The 25,289-nt window shown below is 52.1% G+C and overlaps 2 protein-coding genes across 5 annotated transcripts in view; one reads left to right on the top strand and one right to left on the bottom strand.

Annotated features, from left to right (window-relative positions):
- Window positions 1-3,024, bottom strand: part of TBC1D2 (TBC1 domain family member 2) — a 45,685-nt gene extending 42,661 nt beyond the window's left edge. For 2 of the 4 annotated variants that reach the window (XM_039543386.1, XM_039543391.1), the window contains exon 1: window positions 2,917-3,024. In XM_039543386.1, coding sequence (XP_039399320.1) covers window positions 2,917-3,005 — 89 coding nt within the window. In that variant the 5' untranslated portion in view covers window positions 3,006-3,024. Of the gene's footprint in view, window positions 1-2,128; window positions 2,163-2,788; window positions 2,801-2,916 lie in introns of those variants that run through there. The other 2 variants (XM_039543390.1, XM_039543388.1) reach the window with 2 other exon arrangements.
- The window catches only part of LOC120407631 (elongator complex protein 1-like), a 126,160-nt gene continuing 103,813 nt past the window's right edge, over window positions 2,943-25,289 (top strand). The window contains exons 1-4 of the mRNA XM_039543395.1: window positions 2,943-3,078; window positions 3,717-3,885; window positions 10,242-10,394; window positions 17,162-17,243. Coding sequence (XP_039399329.1) covers window positions 2,993-3,078; window positions 3,717-3,885; window positions 10,242-10,394; window positions 17,162-17,243 — 490 coding nt within the window. The 5' untranslated portion in view covers window positions 2,943-2,992. The remainder of the gene's footprint in view (window positions 3,079-3,716; window positions 3,886-10,241; window positions 10,395-17,161; window positions 17,244-25,289) is intronic.

Raw genomic sequence — 25,289 nt, 5'->3', positions numbered from 1 at the left:
ACCGCTGCCCGTGTGCGGAGGCACTGCACTGCCAGGGTGGGGGTAACCCCAGGACACCGCTGCCCGTGTGCCGGAGGCACCGCACCGCCGGGGTAACCCCAGGACACTCATTACCCGTGTGCGGAGGCACTGCACTGCCAGGGTGGGGTAACCCCAGGACACCGCTGCCCGTGTGCGGAGGCACCGCACCGCCGGGGGTAACCCCAGGACACTCGTTGCCCCGTGTGCCGGAGACACTGCACTGCCAGGGTGGGGGGTAACCCAGGGCACCGCTGCCCCGTGTGCGGAGGCACCGCACCGCCGGGTAACCCCAGGGCACCGCTGCCCGTGTGCCAGAGGCACTGCACTGCCAGGGTGGGGTAACCCCAGGACACCGCTGCTCCGTGTGCCGGAGGCACCCGCACTGCCAGGGTGGGGTAACCCCAGGACACCGCTGCCCCGTGTGCCGGAGGCACCGCACTGCCAGGGTGGGGGGTAACCCCAGGACACCGCTGCCCCATGCGCCGGAGGCACCGCACCGCCGGGGGGGGGGGTAACCCCAGGGCACCGCTGCCCCCCTGTGTCGGAGGCACCGCACCGCTGGGGGGGGGGGTAACCCCAGGACACTCGTTGCCCCGTGTGCCGGAGGCACCGCACCGCCGGGGGGGGGGGGGTAACCCCAGGACACCGCTGCCCCGTGTGCCGGAGGCACCGCACTGCCAGGGTGGGGGGTAACCCCAGGACACTCATTACCCCGTGTGCCGGAGGCACCGCACTGCCAGGGTGGGGGGGTAACCCCAGGACACCGCTGCCCCGTGTGCCGGAGGCACCGCACACCGCCGGGGTAACCCCAGGACACCGCTGCTCCGTGGGCCGGAGGCACTGCACTGCCAGGGTGGGGGGTAACCCCAGGACACTCATTACCCCGTGTGCCGGAGGCACCGCACCGCCGGGGGGGTAACCCCAGGACACCGCTGCCCCGTGTGCCGGAGGCACCGCACTGCCAGGGTGGGGGGGTAACCCCAGGACACCGCTGCCCCGTGTGCCGGAGGCACTGCACTGCCAGGGTGGGGGGTAACCCCAGGACACTTATTACCCCGTGTGCCGGAGGCACCGCACCGCCGGGGGGGGTAACCCCAGGACACTCGTTGCCCCGTGTGCCGGAGGCACCGCACTGCCAGGGGGGGGGTAACCCCAGGGCACCGCTGCCCCGTGTGCCGGAGGCACCGCACTGCCAGGGTGGGGGGGTAACCCCAGGGCACCGCTGCCCCGTGTGCCGGAGGCACCGCACCGCCGGGGGGGGGGTAACCCCAGGGCACCGCTGCCCCGTGTGCCGGAGGCACCGCACCGCCGGGGGGGGGTAACCCCAGGGCACCGCTGCCCCGTGTGCCGGAGGCACCGCACCGCCGGGGGGGGGTAACCCCAGGACACCGCTGCCCCGTGTGCCGGAGGCACCGCCCCGCCGGGGGGGGGGTAACCCCAGGGCACCGCTGCCCCGTGTGCCGGAGGCACCGCACTGCCAGGGTGGGGGGTAACCCCAGGACACTCATTACCCCGTGTGCCGGAGGCACCGCACTGCCAGGGGGGGGTAACCCCAGGGCACCGCTGCCCCGTGTGCCGGAGGCACTGCACCGCCGGGGGGGGGTAACCCCAGGGCACCGCTGCCCCGTGTGCCGGAGGCACCGCACTGCCAGGGTGGGGGGTAACCCCAGGGCACCGCTGCCCCGTGTGCCGGAGGCACCGCACCGCCGGGGGGGGGTAACCCCAGGGCACCGCTGCCCCGTGTGCCGGAGGCACTGCACTGCCAGGGGGGGGTAACCCCAGGACACTCATTACCCCGTGTGCCGGAGGCACTGCACTGCCAGGGTGGGGGGTAACCCCAGGGCACCGCTGCCCCGTGTGCCGGAGGCACTGCACCGCCGGGGGGGGGTAACCCCAGGGCACCGCTGCCCCGTGTGCCGGAGGCACCGCACCGCCGGGGTAACCCCAGGGCACCGTTGCCGCCCCCACGGCGAGCCTCCTGCCCGGCTCGCGGCGCAGCCCCGGAGGTTGCGGGGAGCCCAGGGCGGGCCGAGCCGCTCCGCCGGGGTCCGCACGCTCCGGGTGGGGCCCTGCGCCCCCTGCCCGCCCGGGCCCGCGCTGCCCTTACCCGGCTCGCAGCGCCCGCCCGGTCCCCCGCCGCTTCCTGCGCACGGGCGGTGCCAGCCGCGGCGCAGCGCGTCCGCCTGCTCGGGGATTGGCCGAGCGGCGGCAGCCGGGCGGTGAGAGGCGGGGTCCGCAGCGCCGGCCGCCGGCCGCAGGGGTGAGCGGCGCCCTCCGGCGGCAATTGTGCGCCGGTCCCGGGCAGCTGCAGCCCGCAGCCCGCAGCCCGGCCACACGCAGCCACTGCTCGGCCCTGCCTCGCGCGGCGCTTCCCCGCGGCAGCGGGCTGGGGCTGGGGCTCGCCTGCCTTAGCCGGGCTCGCCAGAGCCCGCCCCCCCGGCCGCTGCAGCTCCCGCCCCGGCACGCGGGTTCCATGACACCCCCCCCCCCCGCCCCAGCTGTGCTGGTAACGGGACATTTTGCCGGTTTAACCCGGGGGTAAGTTCAGTCGGAGCTGGCCGGGGCGGGGCGGGGCGCTGGGACATGTTGCAAAGCCCCGGCCCCGGCCAGCCCCAGCGCCTCCGCAGCGCGCCAGGCCCGACCCCCCTGCGTGCGCCCCCCGGGCCGGCAGCCCCGAGCCCCGTGAGCCCGAACTCGCGAGCCCCGGCGGGATGGATGGGGGGGGGGTGCCCGGGACATGCTCCGGGCACAGCTCCGCGTCCCGCACCCAGGCACAGGCCAGGTCACCAGCGGCGGCTGGCGGGTGTGGCCGCACTGACAGCCAGGCCGCGGGTGCTTCGGGAAGTCCTGTCCCGGGACCGCAAAGCGACAGGGAGCCGGAGCCGGAGCCCGCACCCCGACTCGGCGCCTTGCGCCAGCTGAGCACGCGGCCCGCCGCTGCCCGGCCTGGGCGCCAGGGCCGCTACTGCGCATGCTCCTCCCATGGCTGCTGGTCGCGCGCCGCGAGCGGTTTCAATATGGCAGCGCCCGTCTCCTGAGCGGCGGTGCCCGCGCGCGGTGAGGAGCGGCCCCGGCCCGGGCGGCTGGGTCGGAGGGAGGGGGCGCGCTGTGTCTGTCTGTCTGTCCGGGCGGGGCGGGGCGGGGCGGGGCCCGGGCCTCTCGCCGCTTGTTTCCAGGCAGAGTGTGAACCCTCCGCGGCGCCTGCAAACCCGGGAACGGCGGAGGGGGGGGGGCTGGTCAAACCTCCCCGAGCCCCAGCGGCTCTGCCCCCCCCCCGTGGGGCTCACCTGGCAGGCGGGGCCCTCCAGTGACCCTACCGCCACCAGCGGGGCGCTGCCCGTCTTGGAGCGGCTGGTCTCCGTGCTACTGTCGGGACAGGGCGGTGCCCACCTGAGACCAACAGAAAAGGACCCAGCTCCTTCTCTTGGCTGTAATCGTGTCCCCTTTCAGTTCCCCGGCGAGCCCCTCGCTCTGGTGTCAGCCCCAGGGTGAACAGTAGTGGCTGCCCTGCCTTCTTGAGCCCATTCATTGTTTTGTGAGCTTTCCTCAGTTTCCCTCCTGCTCACCTTCTCTCTGAAGTAAGTAGTCCCCATCCTTTCCTCTCAAGGCAGACACATACCTCCTTTCTCAGGCTCAGTTTACAGCTCCCTCTATGCAGTTGTTTAATAGCTCTTTGGGGGATTGTATTTCTCCAGTTCCTGGTTTGCTGATACAATGAGAAATTTGAAGTTACTGCACACTCGAGAGCATGGGCCTGTCCAGGCTTTGGGGAGTCCTCAGTGTTTCTGCCTCCGTGCAGACCAAGGGACGCTGCTCATTGGCTCAGAATATGGGATCCTGGAGCTCGACCCAGCCATTCGAGGGGTGAGTTACTGGTGGAAGTTCCAAAGCTTTGTTTAGGGCTGTTTTCCTGACGCTAATTGTGGGTTCATACTTGCAGGATGGGAAATGTTTTCATGCCCATTGACTTTACTGGGCATTCAGAGCACTCTGAGTGTTACAGGGTTGGAGCTGGTGACAATACTTTGTGATCAGTCTCTCTCACTCTCACACACACGCTATGCATAGTTGGAAATGCGTTCTGCTGCCAATAGTCTTGTTGTGGTGCGGCTGCAGTGTCTTGTGTTCCATCCACCTATAAAGATCATATAATCTCTTTGGATTGTAAACTCCTTAGTTTCAGTCCTTGTTTCCACTGGGTTCTATATAGCAGTGAGCACGCTCTAGGCCCTTCACGTGGACTTTGTTTAGTGCCGACATTATGTCTGCAGCACTGTAGGGTACACCTGCAAAAGTCTCTGCTCTGAAGAAAGCTTGCAGTCTGGAAGGCAGACAAATCTACATTTTCATTATTCTGCATATGTCCTGGTAAAGTTACATGCCCTGTCCAATTCAGTTCTTTCTCCCACTGCATTCTGAAGGTGCTAAAACAGGAAAGTCGGAAAACTCTCACTGAATTCATAATGGAGGCCTTTAGATTGGTGCCTGGTGAAGTTCCCTTCTACTGTACAGGAATGATAGGAGTCAACCGAGCTGAATAGACATCAATACAAAGCATGTTATGAGCCATTATTTTTGACTGTTTAGTTGAGGTTCCTAAGCAAAGAACTGACATAGACAGAGGTGTAGCGAGTGCACTCCGCAAGGAAGGGGGCCCCTAAAAGTGGCAAAAAAAATGTAAGGTATAACTAGGTAAGTGACATTTATTGACGCTATTGCACAATCCATGTCGGTTTTACTGACAAAACCATGAAGTCATTATGATACATCATAATGCTATTGGCTACATCAGTTGTCTGTCGGTCAGTTTCGAATTTTAGTTGGACCCATTCAAAGAATGTGTATTTGCGTTCATAATGGCGGTCGGCGGATAAATGTTATTAATTTAGTTGTAGTAGAAGCGTGCTTTGTGGTGTCTAAGAGAACGTATAAGAGCGGAGCTAGTAAACGAAAGGCAGCAAAAGATGCCGAGAAGGAACTTGAGAAAATTCCAAAGTTGTCAACGTATTTTGCGCTGCAATCCAACGTACAGGTACAGGCACATGAAACGGACAGCGCTAGCAGTGACGAATCGTATCCAGAAGTATCCAGAAGTGCTTCAAGTGAGGTCGAAGGTGAAGCCAGCTGTTCTACCAAACAAACTGTGACAGATATTCCAGCTGCTGCCGGGAAAGAAGTATCTGAATCTGAACCACTGACTGATGATCCAGGAGATTGGCCGTCTATAATATCGGACAGGCAAGTGTGTGACATTGTTGCACGTGGCCCACCGCAGCAGAATGAAAGTTACGAATTTCCATTTAACGAGGAAAGACGGAGGTTCACAAGTACTCATTTCTATCGAACCATGGCAAATGGCGAGAAAATAAGACGTTCATGGTTAATGTACTCAGTTCAGAAAGATGCCATTTTTTGTTTTTGTTGTAAATTATTTGGCACTGGCGACATACCACTACGTCGTGGAACATCTGCTTGGAAAGCACTGTCAAAAAGACTTTAGCAGCATGAAACAGGCAAAGGTCATCAAGACTGTATGGTGAAATGGTTTGACCTTCGGTCAGGTATAGTAAACCGTACATCTATTGACCAACTCGAATTGCAGGCTTTTCTGAAAGAAAGAGATTTCTGGAGAAATGTTGTCAAACGCATGGTTGATGTCGTTATTTTCTTGTCCGAAAGAAACTTGGCATTTCGAGGAAGTAATGAAAAGCTCGGCAATCCTTCGAATGGCAACTTTTTGGGACTGTTTGAATTGCTTGCAAAGTATGATACTGTCCTCAGCGAACTTTTTTTACAGAGGATTAAGAAGGCAGAGACACATGTTCAGTACCTCAGTCCACAGATCCAAAACAAGCTGATTCAACTTGTTGCCAGTAACATTCAAGAGGCCAACATAGCGCAGCTTAAAAAGGCAAAATATTATTCAGTTATTTTGGACTGTACTCCCGACGTGTCACATGAAGAACAGATGTCTGTGGTGTTACGCTTTGTTGAATGCAGCGGTGAAGATGGTGTCAATATTTGTGAAGCGTTTGTTGGTTTTCTTAATGTTCATGATACAACTGGCGAGGGCTTATTGGAAGCGTTTCTTGAAAAGGCAAACAACTTAGGAATAGACATTGCTGACATGAGAGGCCAAGCTTATGATAACGGCGCAAATATGAGAGGAGAGAGGACGCACGTTGCAGGCTCCTGCCCGGGAGCCCCAAATTGGGGAGGCCAGCCATGCCGAGACACAGGTGGATACTTGGCTACCTGCAGATGCCCGAGAGACGTTGGAACCGTCGGGAACTTCACAGGCCAAAGACCTTGGACACCCATGGACCAAGTCACTGGAAGACTGAGTAGGAAGCAGCCCAGAGAGACTAGCTGTTGATCCGGTTGTAGAACTAAGCAATAAGTCAGTGTGTTTCGGTCGGATCCCTGCTGACCCAGTGATGAATACACTCGCCGCTGACAAGGCCCTGAGCTGGCCTCAAGTGGGGGGCGTGGCCTCAAGATTTAAAGGTCCTGGGGCACCAGCTGTGGCTGGGAATCCCAGGGCCTTTAAATCACCCAGGGGGCTCCCAGCTGCAGAGGTGGCTGGTAGCCCCTGTGGCAAACTAAAGGGCCTGAGGCTCCAGCCACCGTGGAGCTCCAGGCCCTTTAAATGCCAGCCCCAGCCCGGCCGCCAAAGCTGCGGGCGGGATTTAAAGGGCTCTTACAGGCCCTTTAAATGCTGGCCCTGGCCCCGCCGCCGGAGCTGCGGGCGGGATTTAAGGGGCTCCACTGGGCTTCCCGCCTAAGATAAGACTTGCCTGTATTTAATGTTGTCATTTCAACCCTCAAAGTTCCTTTTAAACAGGGTGGATTTGATTTAAATCACTAGTCAGGAAGACTTGATTTAATAACGGATTTCTACATAAAAGTACATTCTTGTTGGTTGTTATCTTAATACATATTCTTTGCAACTCAGAGATAGATGTAGATTTCATTTTTAGAAGGTACATGCTATACATTTTTAAAGTGATTTATTTTGAAAACTTTTCGATTAGTTTTACAGCTATATCAGAAAATGAATGAATGATTGGTTATTTCATTTACCAAAAGTAATTGAAGCAGATAGTTCACCTCCCAATGGCTTCATAAATATCTCCAATTCAACAGGTTAATCATTAATATTTGGAGGACTTTCTTGCCATGCCATATTAGGAGGAGAACATCACCAGACGGACATTTAATTTTTTTATTTAACTAAAACAACAACTTTACATATTCTGGATTTTTTTCTTCAACAGCAAACATAATATTTTAACAAAACAAGCATAGGAATTTTTGAATACATTTTTTTTTAAACAACAAACCTGAAATCAATTACCTCTCTTTGTAATCTGCTGATTCTTGTCACAAACTTATATATAGTTGTTTCTGGATGATGGAGATCATTTTTTTTCTTTTTTCTTTTTTCTGTACTTGATATACTATGGCTATGTGACATACATGATGTGACCGAAACACTATCATTGGCAGATAACTCTGAAACTATAGAAAATGATGGTGACCTTGAAGGTGGATAGTCTTCAGAATCCTGTATGTTGAGAATGGATTCTCCTAAACAAAATAAGTCAATGCAGTTATTTATCTATTATTACCATACTGCTCATTTAGTATTACTCATTGGATTCACTGACACTCAGTACTACTTTAAAGGTGAAATTATAAAAGGAAGATCTGCCTATTTCAGCTACTTATTTTTTATCACAACTGCATCTGAAATGATAGAACCATAGAGTAACAACTATATTTTTTGCTCAAACATGAGAATTCAAGAATAGTCCAGAAGGAAGACAGGGAGTCTTTAAGAAAGAAGCATGGAATAAAAAAGTTTATCAACCCGAAGATCCTGCATGAGGAGAGGAACATGTCCGAACATCTTCAGCACAGCTTCCTCCTGAGAAGGAACACTTCTCATGATGTTTCATTCGGGCAACCAGGCCTTGTATTTCTTTGTTGCACTGTTTGCATTTTGCACACATGCCTGTCTTACACACAGGTAGAGGAACTTCATTAAAATATTCCCAAACTGGGTCACCTTTACAGCCTGCTGCCGTTTATAGGTTTTCCCTTCTAGTGAGAGAATGGTATGGTAGATCTCAAATCAATGAAGGCTACACTCAGAAAGACCTCAAGACTTCTGGAATATGCTGCTCAAACGGTTTCACTTTTGTTTCTACTGCCTGTCCCTCCCTTCTCACATTTATCTCCAGACTTCTTCTCCTTGTCCAGATCTGTTCCACCCCCTACAATCTTCTATTCATTGAACTTTTTGAAACTTTGCACTTTTAGAGAGAGGTAAGGGATTGACTCTGTGTACAATAGGGTTGAGGTCTGTTATTGCTCACCTCTATATATTATTTATTTAAAAACATTTTTGTTGTTAACAAGCATGTTATCTCTGGAGACACAAATCCACAGTTTGAGAACTGCAAAACTAAGCATCTCTGATGGTCTCTTCTAGACGGAGCACTGAGTCCCATTGGGTAGATAGAAAGATTAACCTAAATAATCTATACAGAAGCCCCTTGGAACCCCATAAGATTGGGTCCCTAATCCCTGAACTATTGGAATTTATTTACAAAACTTTTCTTAAACATTACATGAATACACTGTCTCATACTATAGCATTTATAATCCCCATTCCATGATGAGCTATAACGTATCTTAATTAAAACTATCTTTAGATAAAATGCTTTTAGTGGAAAAAATCTATCAAAAAAAAACTCATTTAAAAAAAAAATTGATTTTTATCCACCCTGCTTTTAAGATCAGTGTTATAGCAGGAAAGAAATTGTAACTGCATTGTTGTGAGTGGTTTTACCCAGGGATGTGTTTGGCCAATGTTTTGCAAAACTTGTACAAGCAGTGTTGCGTGCTCTTCCTTCTGGCTACAGCAGCCATGAACTCATAGGTAGGGTTTGAAAAGGTACAGAAGTTGCCTTCCAGATGAAGATGTAACCCGAATATGGTGTAAATTTCAGTTCCACTCAGAACACAAGGGAAGAGAAGTTTTTCTGTCTTCCTTACCAGCCCTCGCTTTGTGGCAGTGCTTCCTCTGGGTGGGTCTGGGCCCTGTTGTCTCTGGAATCTGTTAGTTCTGCACAGATTTGTCTGGGAGGCGTGCTGCAGAGCAGCATGAGGCACTGCTCTCCCTTGCTGAGTGCACTCTGTCTGCAGCAGTCCCAGGCTGCAGCTTTTGAACAAGTGACTGAATTACTCTGACCGCTCGATCCCTTCCATGTTGCATAAGAGTATGCTGTGCTACTGCCCTGCAGTTAGCTTGCTCCCCCGTACTCTATTCTGTAACTGTGTTGATGGAAGAATTCTCTTAGTTTGTGATGAGGAAAGACACTTCTATAGAATCTCCATACTGATTCTAGTGACACCGTCAACTTCAAATCTAGTGAATTACAAGAATTGAGTTGTCATTAAATATGCTCACCCTGCCCCCGACATGCACATGCATACCACTAGCCAGTATGTATGGTTTTACAATCACAGCTTTGGGTTTTATAATTGCTTTTCTCTCCTCAGTTGCTGTGTGAAAGGCCCACACAGGTGGGGGATACTGATGTATTTGTACAGGAAAAATAGTCAAACTGGCTCTAAAAAATGTGCTCTCCAGCATACCTAGTAAAGAAGCTAAAGGAGAGGAGAGACCAAGTTTCTCTAAACTTCTAGCTGTAGTATTCTGATGTGTAGTTTGTAAAACCAGCATGTGAAAACATTTCAGTCATGTGTATTTAAGGTGATGCTATCCCTCTACTGTCTATATGATCCTTCAGAAATATTGGAGCAAATTCAGCAGGAACTTGCACCTTCTTATAGTCCCTTTGAGGTGGGGGGCATAGGGGCCATAAAAGGATACTTAATGGGACACATTCTGTTCAGGAGCATTGCTATTTGCTGATTGATCTTTCACTTAAATAATCAGTTTGAAAAGCAATGAAATATTTCCAGGTAACTGAGAATAAAGCCAGGTATTTCCCTGTCTGATGTCTGAGTTGCCTAGCTCAGTGGTGGTGAGTTCCATTAAATCTTACTGCTCCATGTGAGGTAATATTTGTGCTGTATTTCTTGGAGGTGTTGGGTGCCTAGAGTGTATAGATAGTTGCCCCCTCTGGATTTGTATAAATCTAAACAAAGTAATATGTAGTCATTTTCTGATTGTTCTCTCTGTCTAGGTGACGAATGACATTTCCTTGACTGTGGATGGTTTTCTGCCAGAAGATGGAAGTGGCCACATTGTGGGCATTGAAGATCTGCCAGATCAGGAGTGTGTGTGTGTTGCTACGGCAGCTGGAGATGTTATACTGTGCAACCTCAGCACAAAGCAGGTAAGCTGGAAGGTAAAAAGAGAAGTCATACCCTGCCTCCATTCTTACCCAAGCAGCCTTACTGACTTCTCTGGGGTTTCTTGGGTGTAACTGAGAATGTATATAACTTGCAAGTGTTGGTCATCTGCTTAATTCTTGATTGTCTACTTGACAATGAAAAGTAATGAAACATTGGGAACTATGCCCCCCCTCCACCCCACTTCAGTGCCTGCACCGGGAGTCCTACTGAAATCAGTTAATTTGTTAACCTCAAAACAAAATAGGTTTATAATTCAGCTTTGTTTTTAAATAACAAGAAACTTATCAGTTAGTGCAGGACATCTTCAGAGAAAACTAATGTATATTAGAAACATGTTTCTGATGTATAGATCTCATTTAAAGAATAGAAGCTTTACATTCCATGATTAAAGGTCATGAAGCATAACTGCCAGGCAACATTAATGAGAAACCAGAACCATTTAGCCCAGGGAATAGCGCAGGGGATTGGGACTTCAGACTTTGTTTGGGATAGGGTTCTAGTCCATGCTCTGCTATGGATTTGTGTGCGATCTTGGGCAAGTTGCTTAAGTTCACTAGGGTCCTATCTACAATGACACTTCCTGAAGATCTGCTATTGTACTCCAACTGGTGCAACTGCAAAGGAAGTAGCAGCGAAGGGGAGTTCTAGAGTAGGCAGGGCATGATCCAGGGTTAGGTGACACCCTGGCAGCCAGTCTGTGCTGACACTTGGGGTATGTCTACAGTACGAAATTAGGTAGATTTTATAGAAGTAAATCTTTAGAAATAGATTTTATACCGTTGATTGTGTATGTCCCCACTAAGCGCATTAAGTCAGCAGAGTGTGTCCTCAGTACCGTGGCTAGCATCGAATCTCAGAGCGGTGCACTGTGGGCAGCTATCCCACAGTTCCCGCAGTCTCTGCTGCCCACTGGAATTCTGGGTTAAGCTCCCAATGTCTGATGGGGCAAAAACATTGTTGCGGGTGGTTTTGGGTACACGTCGTAAGTCTCCCCTCCCTCCTGTTATGCTATACAAAGCACACAGGATCTTTTCAGGGGAAAAGGCAAATACGCCGCATTTATTGAAAATACAACAGTTAGCATATGCTTTTCAGTCAGTCTCTCTCTCTCTCTCTCTCTCTCTCCCCCGCCAGTTGATGTTAATAGTTACCAGTCTGTTGTAGCTCGAGTCAATCTAATGGTCAGTTACATTGAGCACGAGTGAGGAGCTGGGCTCTGTCGGTTGTGCTCCGAGGCTTTGCAGGACTGACCCCAGAGTTCCATGGCAAAACACCCCAGCTTTGTAGTTGTAAATTCCTATTTGAGTCCATGCATTTTGCCAGCCCGTCCTTAAGTGGTATTAATCTTGGGGTTTTCTGCTGTTATCATTTGATGGTTATTGTCGGGCTTCCCATCGTTATCTCCTATTTGTTGTCTCGCCTTCGGGGGTGCCCGCCTCACCTCTGAGGTCGTCAGTGCTGCTAATATGTTTAGCATCGGATACAATGGATGTTTTCTGATTGTCTCCTGGTCTTTCCAAGTCTCTCACTTTTTCTTGACCATCTGGACATTTGTGATGGCTTTCACACCTTATCTTTTCATGATGCATGCATTCCTCATTCACACAAACGATTTCTTACAGAAACCTTCAAAGTTATACAGACAGCAGTATTTTATATTCAGCAGAATACATTGTAAATCAAGCCTTGTTAAATCTTATAACTAAAACAATTCACATTGGGGCTTCAGGCCCTCAACGTTCCTCTAATCTCCTTAACATAGACGCAATACAAGATCCTGTCTCTTACATTTCTTTGTTTTAAGGTTTAGAAAGTATATTTAACTAGAGTGCCTAATTTGTAATACATATAGGAAACCATAGTAGACATTATAACTTATCCTAAAACAAAAGGGTGACCATAATCCAGGGGTAGGCAACCTATGGCATGGGTGCCGAAGGCGGCACATTCGCTGATTTTCAGTGGCACTCACACTGCCCAGGTCCTGGCCACCGGTCTGGGGAGGGGCTGCATTTTAATTTAATTTTAAATGAAGCTTCTTAAACATTTTAAAAACCTTATTTACTTTACATACAACAATAGTTTAGTTATATATTATAGACTTATAGAAAGAGACCTTCTAAAAACGTTAAAATGTATTACTGGCACGTGAGACCTTAAATTAGAGTGAATAAATGAAGACTCGGCACACCACTTCTGAAAGGTTGCCGACCCCTGCCATAATCAGTCATAAGGATTGTTCTGGTCTGTCATTCCTTTCTGCTATTCAAAAAGGGTGGCTGGCAAGATGAAATCAATCATCATTAATTTTCATAATACAATTATAAAATCCTGCTCCTACACTCCCTCCCTCCCTCCCTCCCTCTGTGAAAGCAACTGCAGACAATTATTTCAAACCTTCTTTCCTGGGTTACCTGTGCAGACGCCATAGCATGGCAAGCATGGAGCCCGCTCAGCTCACCGCTGCTGTTGTGAGCAATCGTAAACACCTCACGCATTATACTGCAGTATGTGCAGAACCTGGCTAAGAGACGGCAGCATGAGGACGATTGTGAGGAGTACATGGACACAGACGTTCCTGAAAGCATGGGATGTGGCAATTGGGACATCATGGCGGAAGTGGGGCTGGTTGATACAGTGGAACGCCGATTCTGGGCCCAGCCAAGAAGCACAGACTGGTGGGACTGCATAGTGTTTCAGGTCTGGGATGATTCCCAGTGTCTGCGAAACTTTCGCATGCATAAGGCCACTTTCCTGGAGCTCTGTGAGTTGCTTTCCCTGCCCTGAAGCACAGGAATACCAAGCTGAGAGCTGCCCCGACAGATGAGAAGCGAGTGCGATAGCCCTGTGGAAACTTGCAACACCCGACTGCTACCGGTCAGTCGGGAATCAATTTGGAGTGGGCAAATCTACTGTGGAGACTGCTGTGATTCAAGTAGCCAATGCAATCACTGACATTCTGCTATCAAGGGCAGTGACTCTGGGAAATGTGCAGGTCATAGTGGATGGCTTTGCTGCAATAGGTTTCCTAACTGTGGTGGGGCGATAGATGGAATGCATATCCCTATCTCGGCACCGGGCCACCTTGCCAACCAGTACATAAACCGCAAGGGGTACTTTTCAATGGTGCTGCAAGGACTGGTGGATCACAAGGGACATTTCACCGACATCAGCGTGGGATGGCTGGGAAAGGTGCATGATGCTCGCATCTTTAGGAACTCTAGGCTGTTTGAACAGCTGCAGGAAGGGACTTACTTCCCAGACCAGAAAATTACTGTTGGGGATGTTGAAATGCCAATAGTTATCCTTGGAGACCCAGCCTACCCCTTGCTCCCATAGCTCATGAAGCCGTACGCAGGCAGCCTGGACAGTAGTAAGGAGCAGTTCAACTATAGGCTGAGCAAGTGCAGAATGGTGGTAGAATGTGCCTTTGGACGTTTAAAAGCTCGCTGGAGCTGTTTGCTGACTAGGTTAGACCTCAGCCCAACCAATATTCCCACTGTTATTGCTGCTTGCTGTGTGCTCCATAATATCTGTGAGAGTAAGGGGGAGATGTTTATGGCGGGGTGGGAGGTTGAGGCATATTACCTGGCAGCTGATTTTGAGCAGCCGGACACCAGGGCGATTAGAAGAGCACAGCTAGGTGCACTGCACATCAGAGAGGCTTTGAAAACCAGTTTCATGACTAGCCAGGCTACCATGTGAGAGTTGTGTATGTTTCTCCTTGATGCAAACCCATCCCCTTTGTTGATTTTAATTCCCTGTAAGCCAACCACCCTCCCCCCTTCAATCACAGCTGGCAAAGGAAATAATGTCACTATTGTTTTGAAACCATGCATTCTTTCTTTATTAAAAAAAAGTGAGAGAACTGACAAGGCAGCCCGGGTGGGGTGGGGGAGGAAGGAAGGACAAGGCAACATTGCTTATTGTAGCCACACTACAAATCAAAACTGTTTGAATGCCAGCCTTCTGTTGCTTGGGCCATCCTCTGGAGTGGAGTGGCTGGGTGCCCGGGCCTCCCCCCATGTGTTCTTGGGCTTCTGGGTGAGGAGGATATGGAACTTGGGCAGGAGGGCAGGCAGTTGTACAGTGGAGGCAGTGGCGGTCTGTGCTCTTATTGGCTTTCCTGCAGCTCCACCAGACACCTGAGCATGTCCGCTTGTGCTCCCATTAGCCTCAGCATCGCATCCTGCCTCTTCTCATCACTTAATGCTTTCCTGGACTCTGCCACTGAATGCCTCCATGCATTCAGCTGTGCCCTGTCAGTGCAGGAGGACTGCATGAGCTCGGAAAACATGTTATCGTCGCAAGTCGTTTTTTCGCCTTCTAATCTGTGATAACTTCAGGGATGGAGGTGGTAGGGGGAACATAGAAACATTTGCAGCTGCAGGGGGATAAAAAGGGAGAGTAAAATTCAAGATGATACATTTCTGAGAACAAAAGGGAGACTCTTTCACAGTGAATCAAGCAATTCACAGAAGACAGCACATGCGCTTTAGGTACAAGGTTGATTTTGCCTTTTATACTGAGCGCCTGCCGGTATGGTGACACATCACACACGGCTGGGCAACAGAATTCGGTTTCCAGGCAGCCATGGTAAGCCAAAGGTTATGTGGTGTTGGCTTCTAACGCCTTCATAACATGTGGGAATGGTTTCAAACTGCAGCGTCCTCCTTTCCCATAGCAAGCAATACCGGTTGGGTTTGCCATTTAAAAGGAGGGGCAGCGGTTTTTGGGTGGATGTGCAGCACACACCTACCCCTACCCCTCCACGTGGCTATTCTCAGGGATGAGCCCTTTTAGCCAAGTGCAAACAGCCCAGCATGACCGGGGTCCTTTTACTGTTCCCTTACAAAAATTCCCCTATTTCAACCAGGTGACCATGAATAATATCACTCTCCTGAGGCTAACGTAGAAAGATATAGACCGAATGTTGCTTGAATACGACCAAAACCCAGGACCATTCACTGCCATGCTTTGTGCTGCAGTGATTCCAGACTACTTGCTACTGCCTTGGCATGATAAAGTGTCCTACCGTGGAGGACGAAATAAGGCAGCCCTCCCCAGAAACCTTCTGCAAAGGCTTCCAGAGTACCTCCAGGAGAGCTTCATGAAGATGTCTCTGGAGAATTCCTGCTCCATCCCCAGACAAGTTAACAGACTTTTCCAGTAGCTGTACTGGCTGCAAATGCATCCCAAGTCTTCAGGGCAAATCAGACATTAAACACTGTTGCTTTTAAACCCTGTACTGTAGTTACAAATGTGCATTCACCAGAGGTGCCTCTTCACCTTCAGGATCGGGGATCCCGCCTTGGGAGGGTATTGGCTCCAGGGTGATGAAAAGGTCCCGGCTGCCGGGGAGAACGGATTCACTGCTTGCCTGCTGTGCATTCTTCTCCTCCTCCTCTTCCTCATCCACAAAATCCTCCTCCTCCCTGTTGCGTGAGACTCCCTCCTTGCAGGTGTCCACGGACAGTGGTGGAGTAGTGGTAGGGTTCCCCTCTAGAATGTAATGCAGCTGATCATAGAAGCAGCATGTATGGGGCTCTGACCCGGAACGACCGTTTGCATCCTTTGTCTTTTGGTAGGCTTGCCTGAGCTCCTTTACTTTCACGCGGCACTGCTGTGTGTAGCCTCTGTCCATCATGCCCTGTGCAATTTTTGGCATATATATTATCATTTCTTCTTTTTGATTGGAGTTCTGTCTGCACAGATTTTTCTCCCCATACAGCAATCAGATCCAGTGTCTCCCGTTCAGTCCATGCTGGAGCTCATTTGCGATTCTGGGACCAATGCTGCTGAGCTTGCCACACTGACCAAACAGGAAATGAAATTCAAAATTTCCCAGGGCTTTTCCTGTGTACCTGGCTAGTGCATTGGAGTTGAAAGTGCTGTCCGGAGCGGTCACATTGAAGCACTCTGGGATAGCTCCCGAAGGCCAATACCGTTGAATTGTGTCTGCACTACCCCAAATTCGACACAGAAAGGTCGATTTTAGCATTACTCCCCTCACCGGGGAGGAGTACACACGTCGATTTTAAGAGCCCTTTAAGTCAACGGAACTGGGTTGGTTGTGTGGACGCATTATAAAATCGACCTAACGCAGCTAAATTCGACCTAACCCCATAGTGTAGACCAGGAGTTGGATAGCTGCTATTGCCATCTCAGCCAACTTTGTTCACATGTGGCATATTTTGCAAATGTCAGACTGGAAAAAATAAAAATAAAAATCAAGCTTAGTCTGAAGACTGCGTAAAGTATTGTCATTTAGTGTATGAAAGATCATGTCCTATAGTATGTATTAACAACTTGTCTAATGAGTCAGAGATGATACTTTCTGGCATGAGCACTAGGGTCAGAGTTAAGGTTTAGCTTCTAATCATATATGTCTTGGCTTTACAAATTGATTTCTCAGGTTTAACATTGTTTTAATGCTTACTGGTTTTGTTTAGAATATGTTTTGGTGTCTTGAAATTCACTGTGTGTGTACTGAGACTCCTTGTGTGTAAGAATGAGTCATTTTGCAGGTATCTGGAGTTTCCCTTCTCTTCACCAAAAGGGATTGTGTCCTGTTACCAGAGCACAGCTCTGGCAATCGTGAGCAGCCACAGCTGGTGCAATTGTCATCTCCCCCAGCTCCTTGTAAATCAGAACAATAGATTGGAGAGACAGTCAGCCTTTCTTGCTGTTGTATATGTATCACCTGTACATACACAAATACCTCACGCTGCTCATTGCTCTCTTACAGCTCGAATGTGTTGGGAGTGTGGACAGTGGTCTGACCACCATGAGCTGGAGTCCTGACCAGGAGCTTGTCCTGCTGGTTACAGGTACAAATTATAGTCTGTTTGTAAACTCTGTTGAGCAAATACAAGATAGTTTAGTACAGCCTTGCATCAGTTTTCATAGGGCCGAATTCTGCCCCTTTGCTCACCCTGAACTATGCTTGCGTAATCCAGTTACCTGGCCCTGAACAATTATGACACACTCATGTTCTGATTTAGCAGCTTTACAGATCTCTCTCAAGGAAATAAAATCTGGTGCTGCATTCAAAAAAGCTGGGATAGTTGTGTTAAATTCCTTGTGACATTCTTCTGTATCAGAAGCAACAGCAAAAGATAGTCGTAAAGCTGAAGACCAGAAGGGATCACCAGATCTAGTTTGTCTTCCTATATAGCACAGGCCATTAACGTCATCCAGCACCCACACACGAAACATGACAACTGAAATTAGTCTCCTGAGGGCATTTGTCTAAACTAGGGCCGTCAAGCAATTAAAAAAATTAATTGCGATAAATTGCACTGTTAAACAATAATCGAATACCATTTACTTAAATATTTGTGGATGTTTTCTACATTTTCAAATACATTGATTTCAATTACAACACAGAATACAATGTACATGAAAATGCAGAAAAACATAAAAAATATTTAATACATTTCAGTTGCTATTCTATTGCATAAGAGTGCGATTAAAACCGTGATTAATTTTTTTAAGCTAATTGTGTGAGTTAACTGCCATTAATCAACAGCCCTAGTCTAATTTATTGTGTTCCACAGACAGAACAGGAGGGCCTATGGTGCCCCAGTGCCCAAGGTCCCTGGAATAGCAGGGAATTGATTAGTGACATACACCAAGATAATCCTGGCAAGTGATCCGCATCCCAGGCTGCAGAGGAAGGCAAAAAATCCCAAGGTCGCTGCCAATCTGATCTGGGGGAAAATGTCTTCTTCACCCCACATATGGCCTGTTAGACCCTGAGCGTGTGAGCAAGAACCAGCCACCCAAGCACCTGAGAGAGAGTGTGCTTAGTGCCACCTCAAAGCACTGGCCCACCCCAGCCAATTTTCTATCTCTAGCCATGGCATCTCAGATGTTTCAAAGGAAGGAGATGGAAAAAAAACCCAGAATACTTTGTGAGGGGAATATCCTTTCCTGACCCCTGCAGGTGACCAGCTGAAGCCCTGAAGCATGAGATTTTTTTAAGATTATCTGACATGGACCAGGAGGGACTCTAAGAACTGCCAGGCCCTGCCATGCAATTCCACTTGTACTTATGTCCAGCTTTCTCTCAAAATTAAGTTGTTTGCCTGCACAACTCCTACTGGGAGACTTCCAGAACCTCACCCCTCTGATGGTTAGAAACCTTCAGATTTCCAGCCTGAATTTGTTCATGGCCAGTTCATATCTTTTTATTGTTGTGCCAATCTTATCTTCGATCACTCTTCTCCCTCCATGTTATCCCCCCCCCCCCCCCCCGCCCTGATGTATTTATAGAGAGCAGTCACATCCCCTCTTGACCTTTGTTTTGCTAGGCTTAGCAAGCCAAACTCTTCCAGTCTCCCCTCATAAGATAGGCCCTCCATTTCCCCGATTACTTATTTGCACCAGTTCCAGTTTGAATTCATCTCTTGAACGTGGGTGATCAGAATTGTACAGGCTCCAGATGAGGTCTTACCAGTGCCTTGTAAAATGGCATTACTACTTTCCTCTCTCTCTACTGGATATGTCCTGCCTGATGCATCATAGGATCATATTTGCCTCTTTCGCAACTGCATCACATTGGTGGCTCATTGTCATCCTGTTATCGACCAACGCACCCAGGCCTCTTTCCTTTTCTGGCACTTCCAGCTGATGAGCCCCCACTTGATAGCAGATGTTCGTTTAGACCCTAAATGCATGACCTTGCACTTTCCACTATTAAATTTCATCCCATTTCTGTACGCCAGTTCTCAAGGTCATCCAGGTCTTCCTATATAATATTTCAGTCCTCCTCCACGTTGACAATACCTCCCAGCTTTGTATTGGAGAATCATAGAAATGCAGGGCTGGAAGGAACATCAAGAGGTCATCCAGTCCAGCTCCCTGTGCAGAGGCGGGCCCAAGTAAACCTAGACCATCCCTGATAAGTGTTTGTACAACCTGTTGTTAAAAACCTCCAATGATGGGGATTCTACAATTCCCTTAGAAACCTATTCCAGATCTTAATTACCCTTAGAGTTTGGCTTTTCTGGATATCTAACCACATTCTCCCTTGCTGCAGATTTAAGCCCGTTACTTTTTGTCCTCCCTTCAGTGGACATGGGGAACAATTGATCAGTGTTCTTTATAACAGCCCTTAACATATTTGAAGACTGTTATCAGGTCTCCCACAGTCATCTTTTTTAGTCCTCTAACTTACCTGTTCGTTCCCTGTTTTGTCTTGTGTTCTTTCTGCCTTGTAAATATTAATTGTGTTGAGCAGGGGTGGGCAAACTTTTTGGTCCAACGGCCACATCGGGGAATAGAAATTTTATGGCTGGCCATGAATGCTCACAAAATTGGGGTTGGGGTGAGGGCTCTGGTTGGGGGTGTGGACTTTGGGGTGGGGCTGGGGATGAGGAGTTTGGGGTGTAGGAGGGTGGTCCAGGCTGGGATCGAGGGGTTTAGAGAGCGGGAGGGGGATCAGGGCTGGGGCAGGGGGTTGGGGCATGGTGAGAGGCTCAGGGGTGCAGACTCAGAGCGGCGCTTACCTCAAGCAGCTTCCGGAAGCAATGGCATGTCCCTTCTGCAGCTCCTATGCGGAGGCGTTGCCAGGTGGCTCTGCACACTGCCCCATCTGCAGGCACTGCCCCTGCAACTCCCGTTGGAGTGTGTAGGAGCCGGAGCGGGGCCATGCCACGGCTTCTGGAGCTGCGTGGTGCGGCCCCAACCCTGCGCCCTGGCTAAAGCACTGGAGCAGCCCCCGACCCAAAGCTGAAGCAGGGCTGAGCTGCATGGTGTGGTCCCCCGTTCCACAGTGGGAGCTCGTGGGCTAGCCTAAAACGGATCCGGCCCGCGGGCCGTTGTTTGCTCACCCCTGGTGTTGACTATCTGGTCACCATTAACCTTTTTAAAGAAGACTGAAGCAAAATAGCATTAAATACCTCAGCCTTCTTGATGTCATCAATTAATAGCTCTCCTTCCCCACTAAATGGAGGACTAACACTTTCCTTTTCTTTCTCTTGTTCTATAAAATATATTAGGAACCTTTTCTTATTGTCTCTTATCCCTTTGCTAGTTGTAATTTATTTTACACCTTAACCTTTCTGATTTTTGTCCCTCTGTGCTTGAGGTTGTGTACTCCTTCCTGCAATTTGTCCATGCTTCCAATTCTTGTAGGGTTCTGTTCTTCTTCGAGTGATTGCTCCAATGCATTCCAGTTAGGTGTGCGCGCCGCGCGTGCACGGCATCTCGGAACTTTTTTACCCTAGCAACACCGGCGGGCCGGCTGGCGCCCCCTGGAGTGGCGCCGCTATGGCGCTAAATATATACCCCAGCCGGCCCGTCCGCTCCTCAGTTCCTTCTTCCCGCCCGTGACGGCCAGTTGGAACAGTGGAGCACAGCTTAGCTGACCTCCACTTCCCTAGCTACTCGTAGTTTTTTCTCGTTCTGTTTATAGTGGTAGTTAAATCTGTTTGTTTGTAGTATAGTATAGTGTATTTATTTTACAGGGGTTGGGGTTTATCCCCTTCCCCTCACCCGGGGCCGGGTCCGGTGCCCGGTCCACAGGGTTTTCTACTGCTCGGCCGGCCACAAGCCGCTGCCGACAAGAGATCTTCTCCTAAGTGCCTCGAGGGATCTTACCGCACAGATAAGTGCCGCGTTTGTGAGGCCCTTAATCCGTGAACAAAGGGGAGCGGGGCTTTCGTTTTGAACAGCTCCTGAGGGAAGCAGCTCTTGCTCCTCCGCCCTCGGCGCCGACCGCTAGTTCGCTTTCACGGCGCGCTCCCTCGGCACCGGACCGCCGGTGCCGACAAGGCCTCCTGGCACCACCGTCGCTGACTCCGACGTACCCTCAGCATGGACCTCCCTCCTGGAGGATGAAGAGTTACTCCGGCCAGGCAAGAGCCGTTGAGTCCGGTGCTGGAAAGCTCCCCGGTATGCACCGTGGTCGAGCTCACCCGGAAGCTACGTCCGAGCCGCTTGCTCCGCAGCTGGGTGCTACGCTCAGTCGGAGCGTCCGGCACCGATGTCTGCCGCGGCACCGACAATATCCGCACCTTTCACTCCAGCCAGGCAAGAGCCGTCGAGTCCGGTGCTGGAAAGCTCCCCGGTACGGACCGTGGTCGAGCTCGCCCGGCAGCTGCGTCCGAGCAGCCGGCTCTGCAGCCGAGCGCTATGCTCCGTCGGATCGCCCGGCACCGATGTCGGCCGCGGCACCGACGATATCCGCACCTTTCACTCCGGCCAGGCAAGAGCCGTCGAGTCTGGTGCTGGAAAGCTCCCCGGTACGGACCGTGGTCGAGCTCGCTCTGACGCTGCGTCCGAGCCGCCTGCTCCGCAGCCAAGCACCATGCTCCGTCGGATCGCCCGGCACCGATGTCTGCCGCGGCACCGACGATATCCGCACCTTTCACTCCGGCCAGGCAAGTGCCGTTGAGTCCGGTGCTGGAAAGCTCCCCGGTACAGACCGTGGTCGAGCTCGCCCGGAAGCTGCGTCCGAGCCGCCTGCTCCGCAGTCGAGCGCGATGTTCAGTCGGATCGCCGGCACCGGTGTCTGCCGCGGCACCGGCAGTATCCACACCGTTCGCTCCGGCCAGGCAAGGGCCGTCAAGTCCGGTGCTGGAAAGCTCCCCGGTACGGACCGTGGTCGAGCTCGCTCTGACGATGCGTCCAAGCCGCCTGCTCCGCAGCCGAGCGCGATGCTCCGTCGGATCGCCCGGCACCGATGTCTGCCGCGGCACCATCAGTGTCTGCACCATTAACTCCGGCCAGGCAAGGGCCGTCGAGTCCGGTGCCGGAAAGCTCCCCAGTACGGTCCGTGGTTGAGCTCGCCCTGAAGCTGCGTCTGAGCCGCCTGCTCCGCAGCCGAGCGCTATGCTCCATCGGATCGCCCGGCACCGATGTCTACCGCTGCACCGACAATGCCCGCACCATTAACTCCGGCCAGGCGAAGGCCGTCGAGTCTGGTGCTGGAACGCTCCCCGGTACGGACCGTGGTTGAGCTCGCTATGAAGCTGCATCCGGGGTGCCAGCTATGGTCGAGCTCACTGTTCCCTCCACGCCGGAGACAGTGTCCACGGCGAGGGGGCTGATTGCAACGGCAGCATCTACGCTGCCGCAACCCCCGGCACCGCCGGTGGGGGTTGCATAGTCGATGGGCAAGCCTGCCTTCATCAGGCCACCCTACCTCGGCACCGCGCAGCGGCACCGTTCAGGGTCGCGGTCCCGCAGATGTTCTCGGTCCCGTCACCGATCTAGGTCTCGGCACCGTTCTCCATGTTGGTACCAGTAGTGCTCGCGGCACCGGTCAGCGTCCCGTTCGCCGGTCCGGGACACTCAGCACCGATCGAGCCCCCGGCACCGGGGCACTCGTGGCCACTCCTGATTATCGAGCCTCGCACCCTCGGTCGACCGCCTGGCACAGCTTCGGTGGCAGGTCCCGTTCTCGGTACCAGTCGGTCTACCGGTACCGATCCCCGGTGCCGCATCGAGCGACGTCAGTTACAGACGGAGACTCTACCAAGAGCTTGCTGCTCCTCCAGGGCCATCCAGCCACGCATTAGTGTCGTCCCGTGCAGTCACTTCATATGCGCGGCACTCTGTTTTCCGATGTGCCCTCCAAGGTCTTCCAGGAGGCCTATTAGTGGTCATTCTGGACGCCGTTGGTGTACTACCGCGCCAGAGGCGTACCGGTGATCACATCTCGCTCCATTCCCTCCGAGCTCTGGGGGCCAGAGGTGACAATTAGTCGTCCCCGTCCGACCGGTTCAGAGCAACCCCCGGTTCGGCACCAGGCTCCCAGATCCCGCCGGATCAGGAGGTTGTCCAGGAGTTCGAGCCCACACAGGACCCGCTTGTCCCGGGGCCTTTCTTCTTCCTCCTCCCCACATGAGGCGGGGGCAGGAACATACCCCTCTGGCCCTCCTCTAATTGAAACGCAACCAGCCACTAAATCCAAGAGCCTGGGCGTGTGGTCTTACTGGGCCATACGATGTACCCGGAGGGGGCCCTGCATCTTCGTGTAGCGCTCCAGCAAGCCCTACTTATCCGCTACTGTGGATGGCGGTGGGCAAATTTTCAGAGTCGGTTCTTCGGAACTCCCATCTCGAGTTCGATGCTCTCCTGCAGCAAAAGACGGAGCTGGAGAGAGCTTCCCTCCAGGCCTCGTTGGACGCAGCTGACTCCGCTGCCATGACTCTGGCCTCGGGTGTTGCCACGCGGCGTGTTTCAAGGCTCCAGTTATCGAGCCTTCTCTCGCGGCTGCAGCACGCTATACAGATCTGGCCCTTCAATGGCACAGGCCTGTTCTCTGACAACGCTGGCCCTAGGCTGCTGAACCTAAAGGGCAGCAGGGTCACTTTGCTCTCTCTCGGCATGCACACGCCGGTAATTCAGCGCCGGCGTTTCCGTCCCCAACCTCCGCTCTTACCCTACGCCTGGGCAAGGTCGGGACATGACAGGCTTATACGGTCGTGGCCACCAATCCGCACCCCAAAGGAGCCGGAATTAGGGTCCTTCTGACCACCAATGGGGCAAAAGCCTGCCCATCCTCGCCCCTCCTAAGGACCCCTCTCACGAGCGATTCCTCTGGCAAGAGGTGCGGACGCTCCTCCTCATCGGAGCTATACAGGAGGTACCTAAGGGCGAATCCTATTCCCCTAAGCGACGGGAGGTCTCAGGCCTATCCTAGGCCTGCAGGAACTCAACACGTCACGATGCAGATGAGTTCCGCATGGTACCCAGGGCGACCGTCATCCCATCCTGGGATCCCGGAGGCTGGTACGCCGCCCTCGATATGAAGGGCACGTGTTTTTCACGTCGTCTTTTCTCTTCCACTCAGAAGGTACCCTCGGTTTGGGGCCTACCATCGTTATTCCCAGTATACGGCCCTCCCGGTTGGCCTCTATACAGCCCAGGGGTATTCAAGGTGCATGGCTGTAGTCGCCACCTTTCTTCACCACCGTCTGATACACGTTCTCCGTGTCTAGATGAGTGGCTCATTCGAGGAACCCCCAGGCCCAAAGTACCAGTCATATGGACATCGACACGAACCTATTCCTGTGTCTAGGCCGGATGATCACTAGTAAAATCCACTCTGATTCCCATACAGGGAAAGGGATTCGTTGGGACCGCCCCGGACTCCGGACTCGCCAGAGCCTGCTTCCATCAGCCTTGGTTTCAGGCGAGGGTAACAATTGTACAAGGTCGACGGACCTTCCCGACAGCTTGGGCTCGCCTTTGCCTCGGTTTCCTGAGTCACATGGCTGTCTACACATTTTCAGCCAAACATATCAGGCTTCGCCTCTGTTCACTTCGATCGTGGCTCACCTGGGTGTGCCACCCGGGCAGAGGTGGCATACTCGTGGTCGTCTCGTTCCCCCCGAGCAGCCTAGGCTCCCTCAACCGGGAGTTGGCGTCCTCCCCGGTGTAGCCGGGGTTGCTGTTTCATTCACCCCTCGGGGTCCCTCATGACAGACAGCCCATCTCTCGGCTGGGTGCGCACCTAGTGTAGTTTCGCACTCACGGCCTTCGGTCAGCGCAAGACCTGGCCTTCCACATCAATGTCCGAGAGCTGAGAGCAGTCTGCCTTGTGTACCAGGCAATTCAGCTGGCGGATTGTCTCAGCAGATCCTTCCTGTCTCACAAGTGGTGGTTTCCTCCCGTCTTTATCTATTCCGTTTTCCAGAAGTGGGTCTTCCCCCGCATAGCCTTCCTCGCTCTCGCGAGAACGGAAAGAGAGAGAGGAACTCTCCTCGTTCCAAGGCCTCTCCCCAGGCTCGGTCTTGGAGGATTTCCTGAGGCTGTGGATCAGCCATCTGCCGCCCGCTGTCCACTCTCCCCGCTGGTTCACGAGGTCCTCTTCAACTCCGCAGGGACAGAGCGCCCCTGATCGGGATCGCTCCAGTGTAACC

Source organism: Mauremys reevesii, linkage group 6, assembly GCF_016161935.1.
Source record: "Mauremys reevesii isolate NIE-2019 linkage group 6, ASM1616193v1, whole genome shotgun sequence".
Lineage (NCBI taxonomy): Eukaryota > Metazoa > Chordata > Testudines > Geoemydidae > Mauremys > Mauremys reevesii.
Note: the sequence above shows the minus strand (reverse complement) of the source record. Positions and strands in the feature narration are given on the sequence as shown.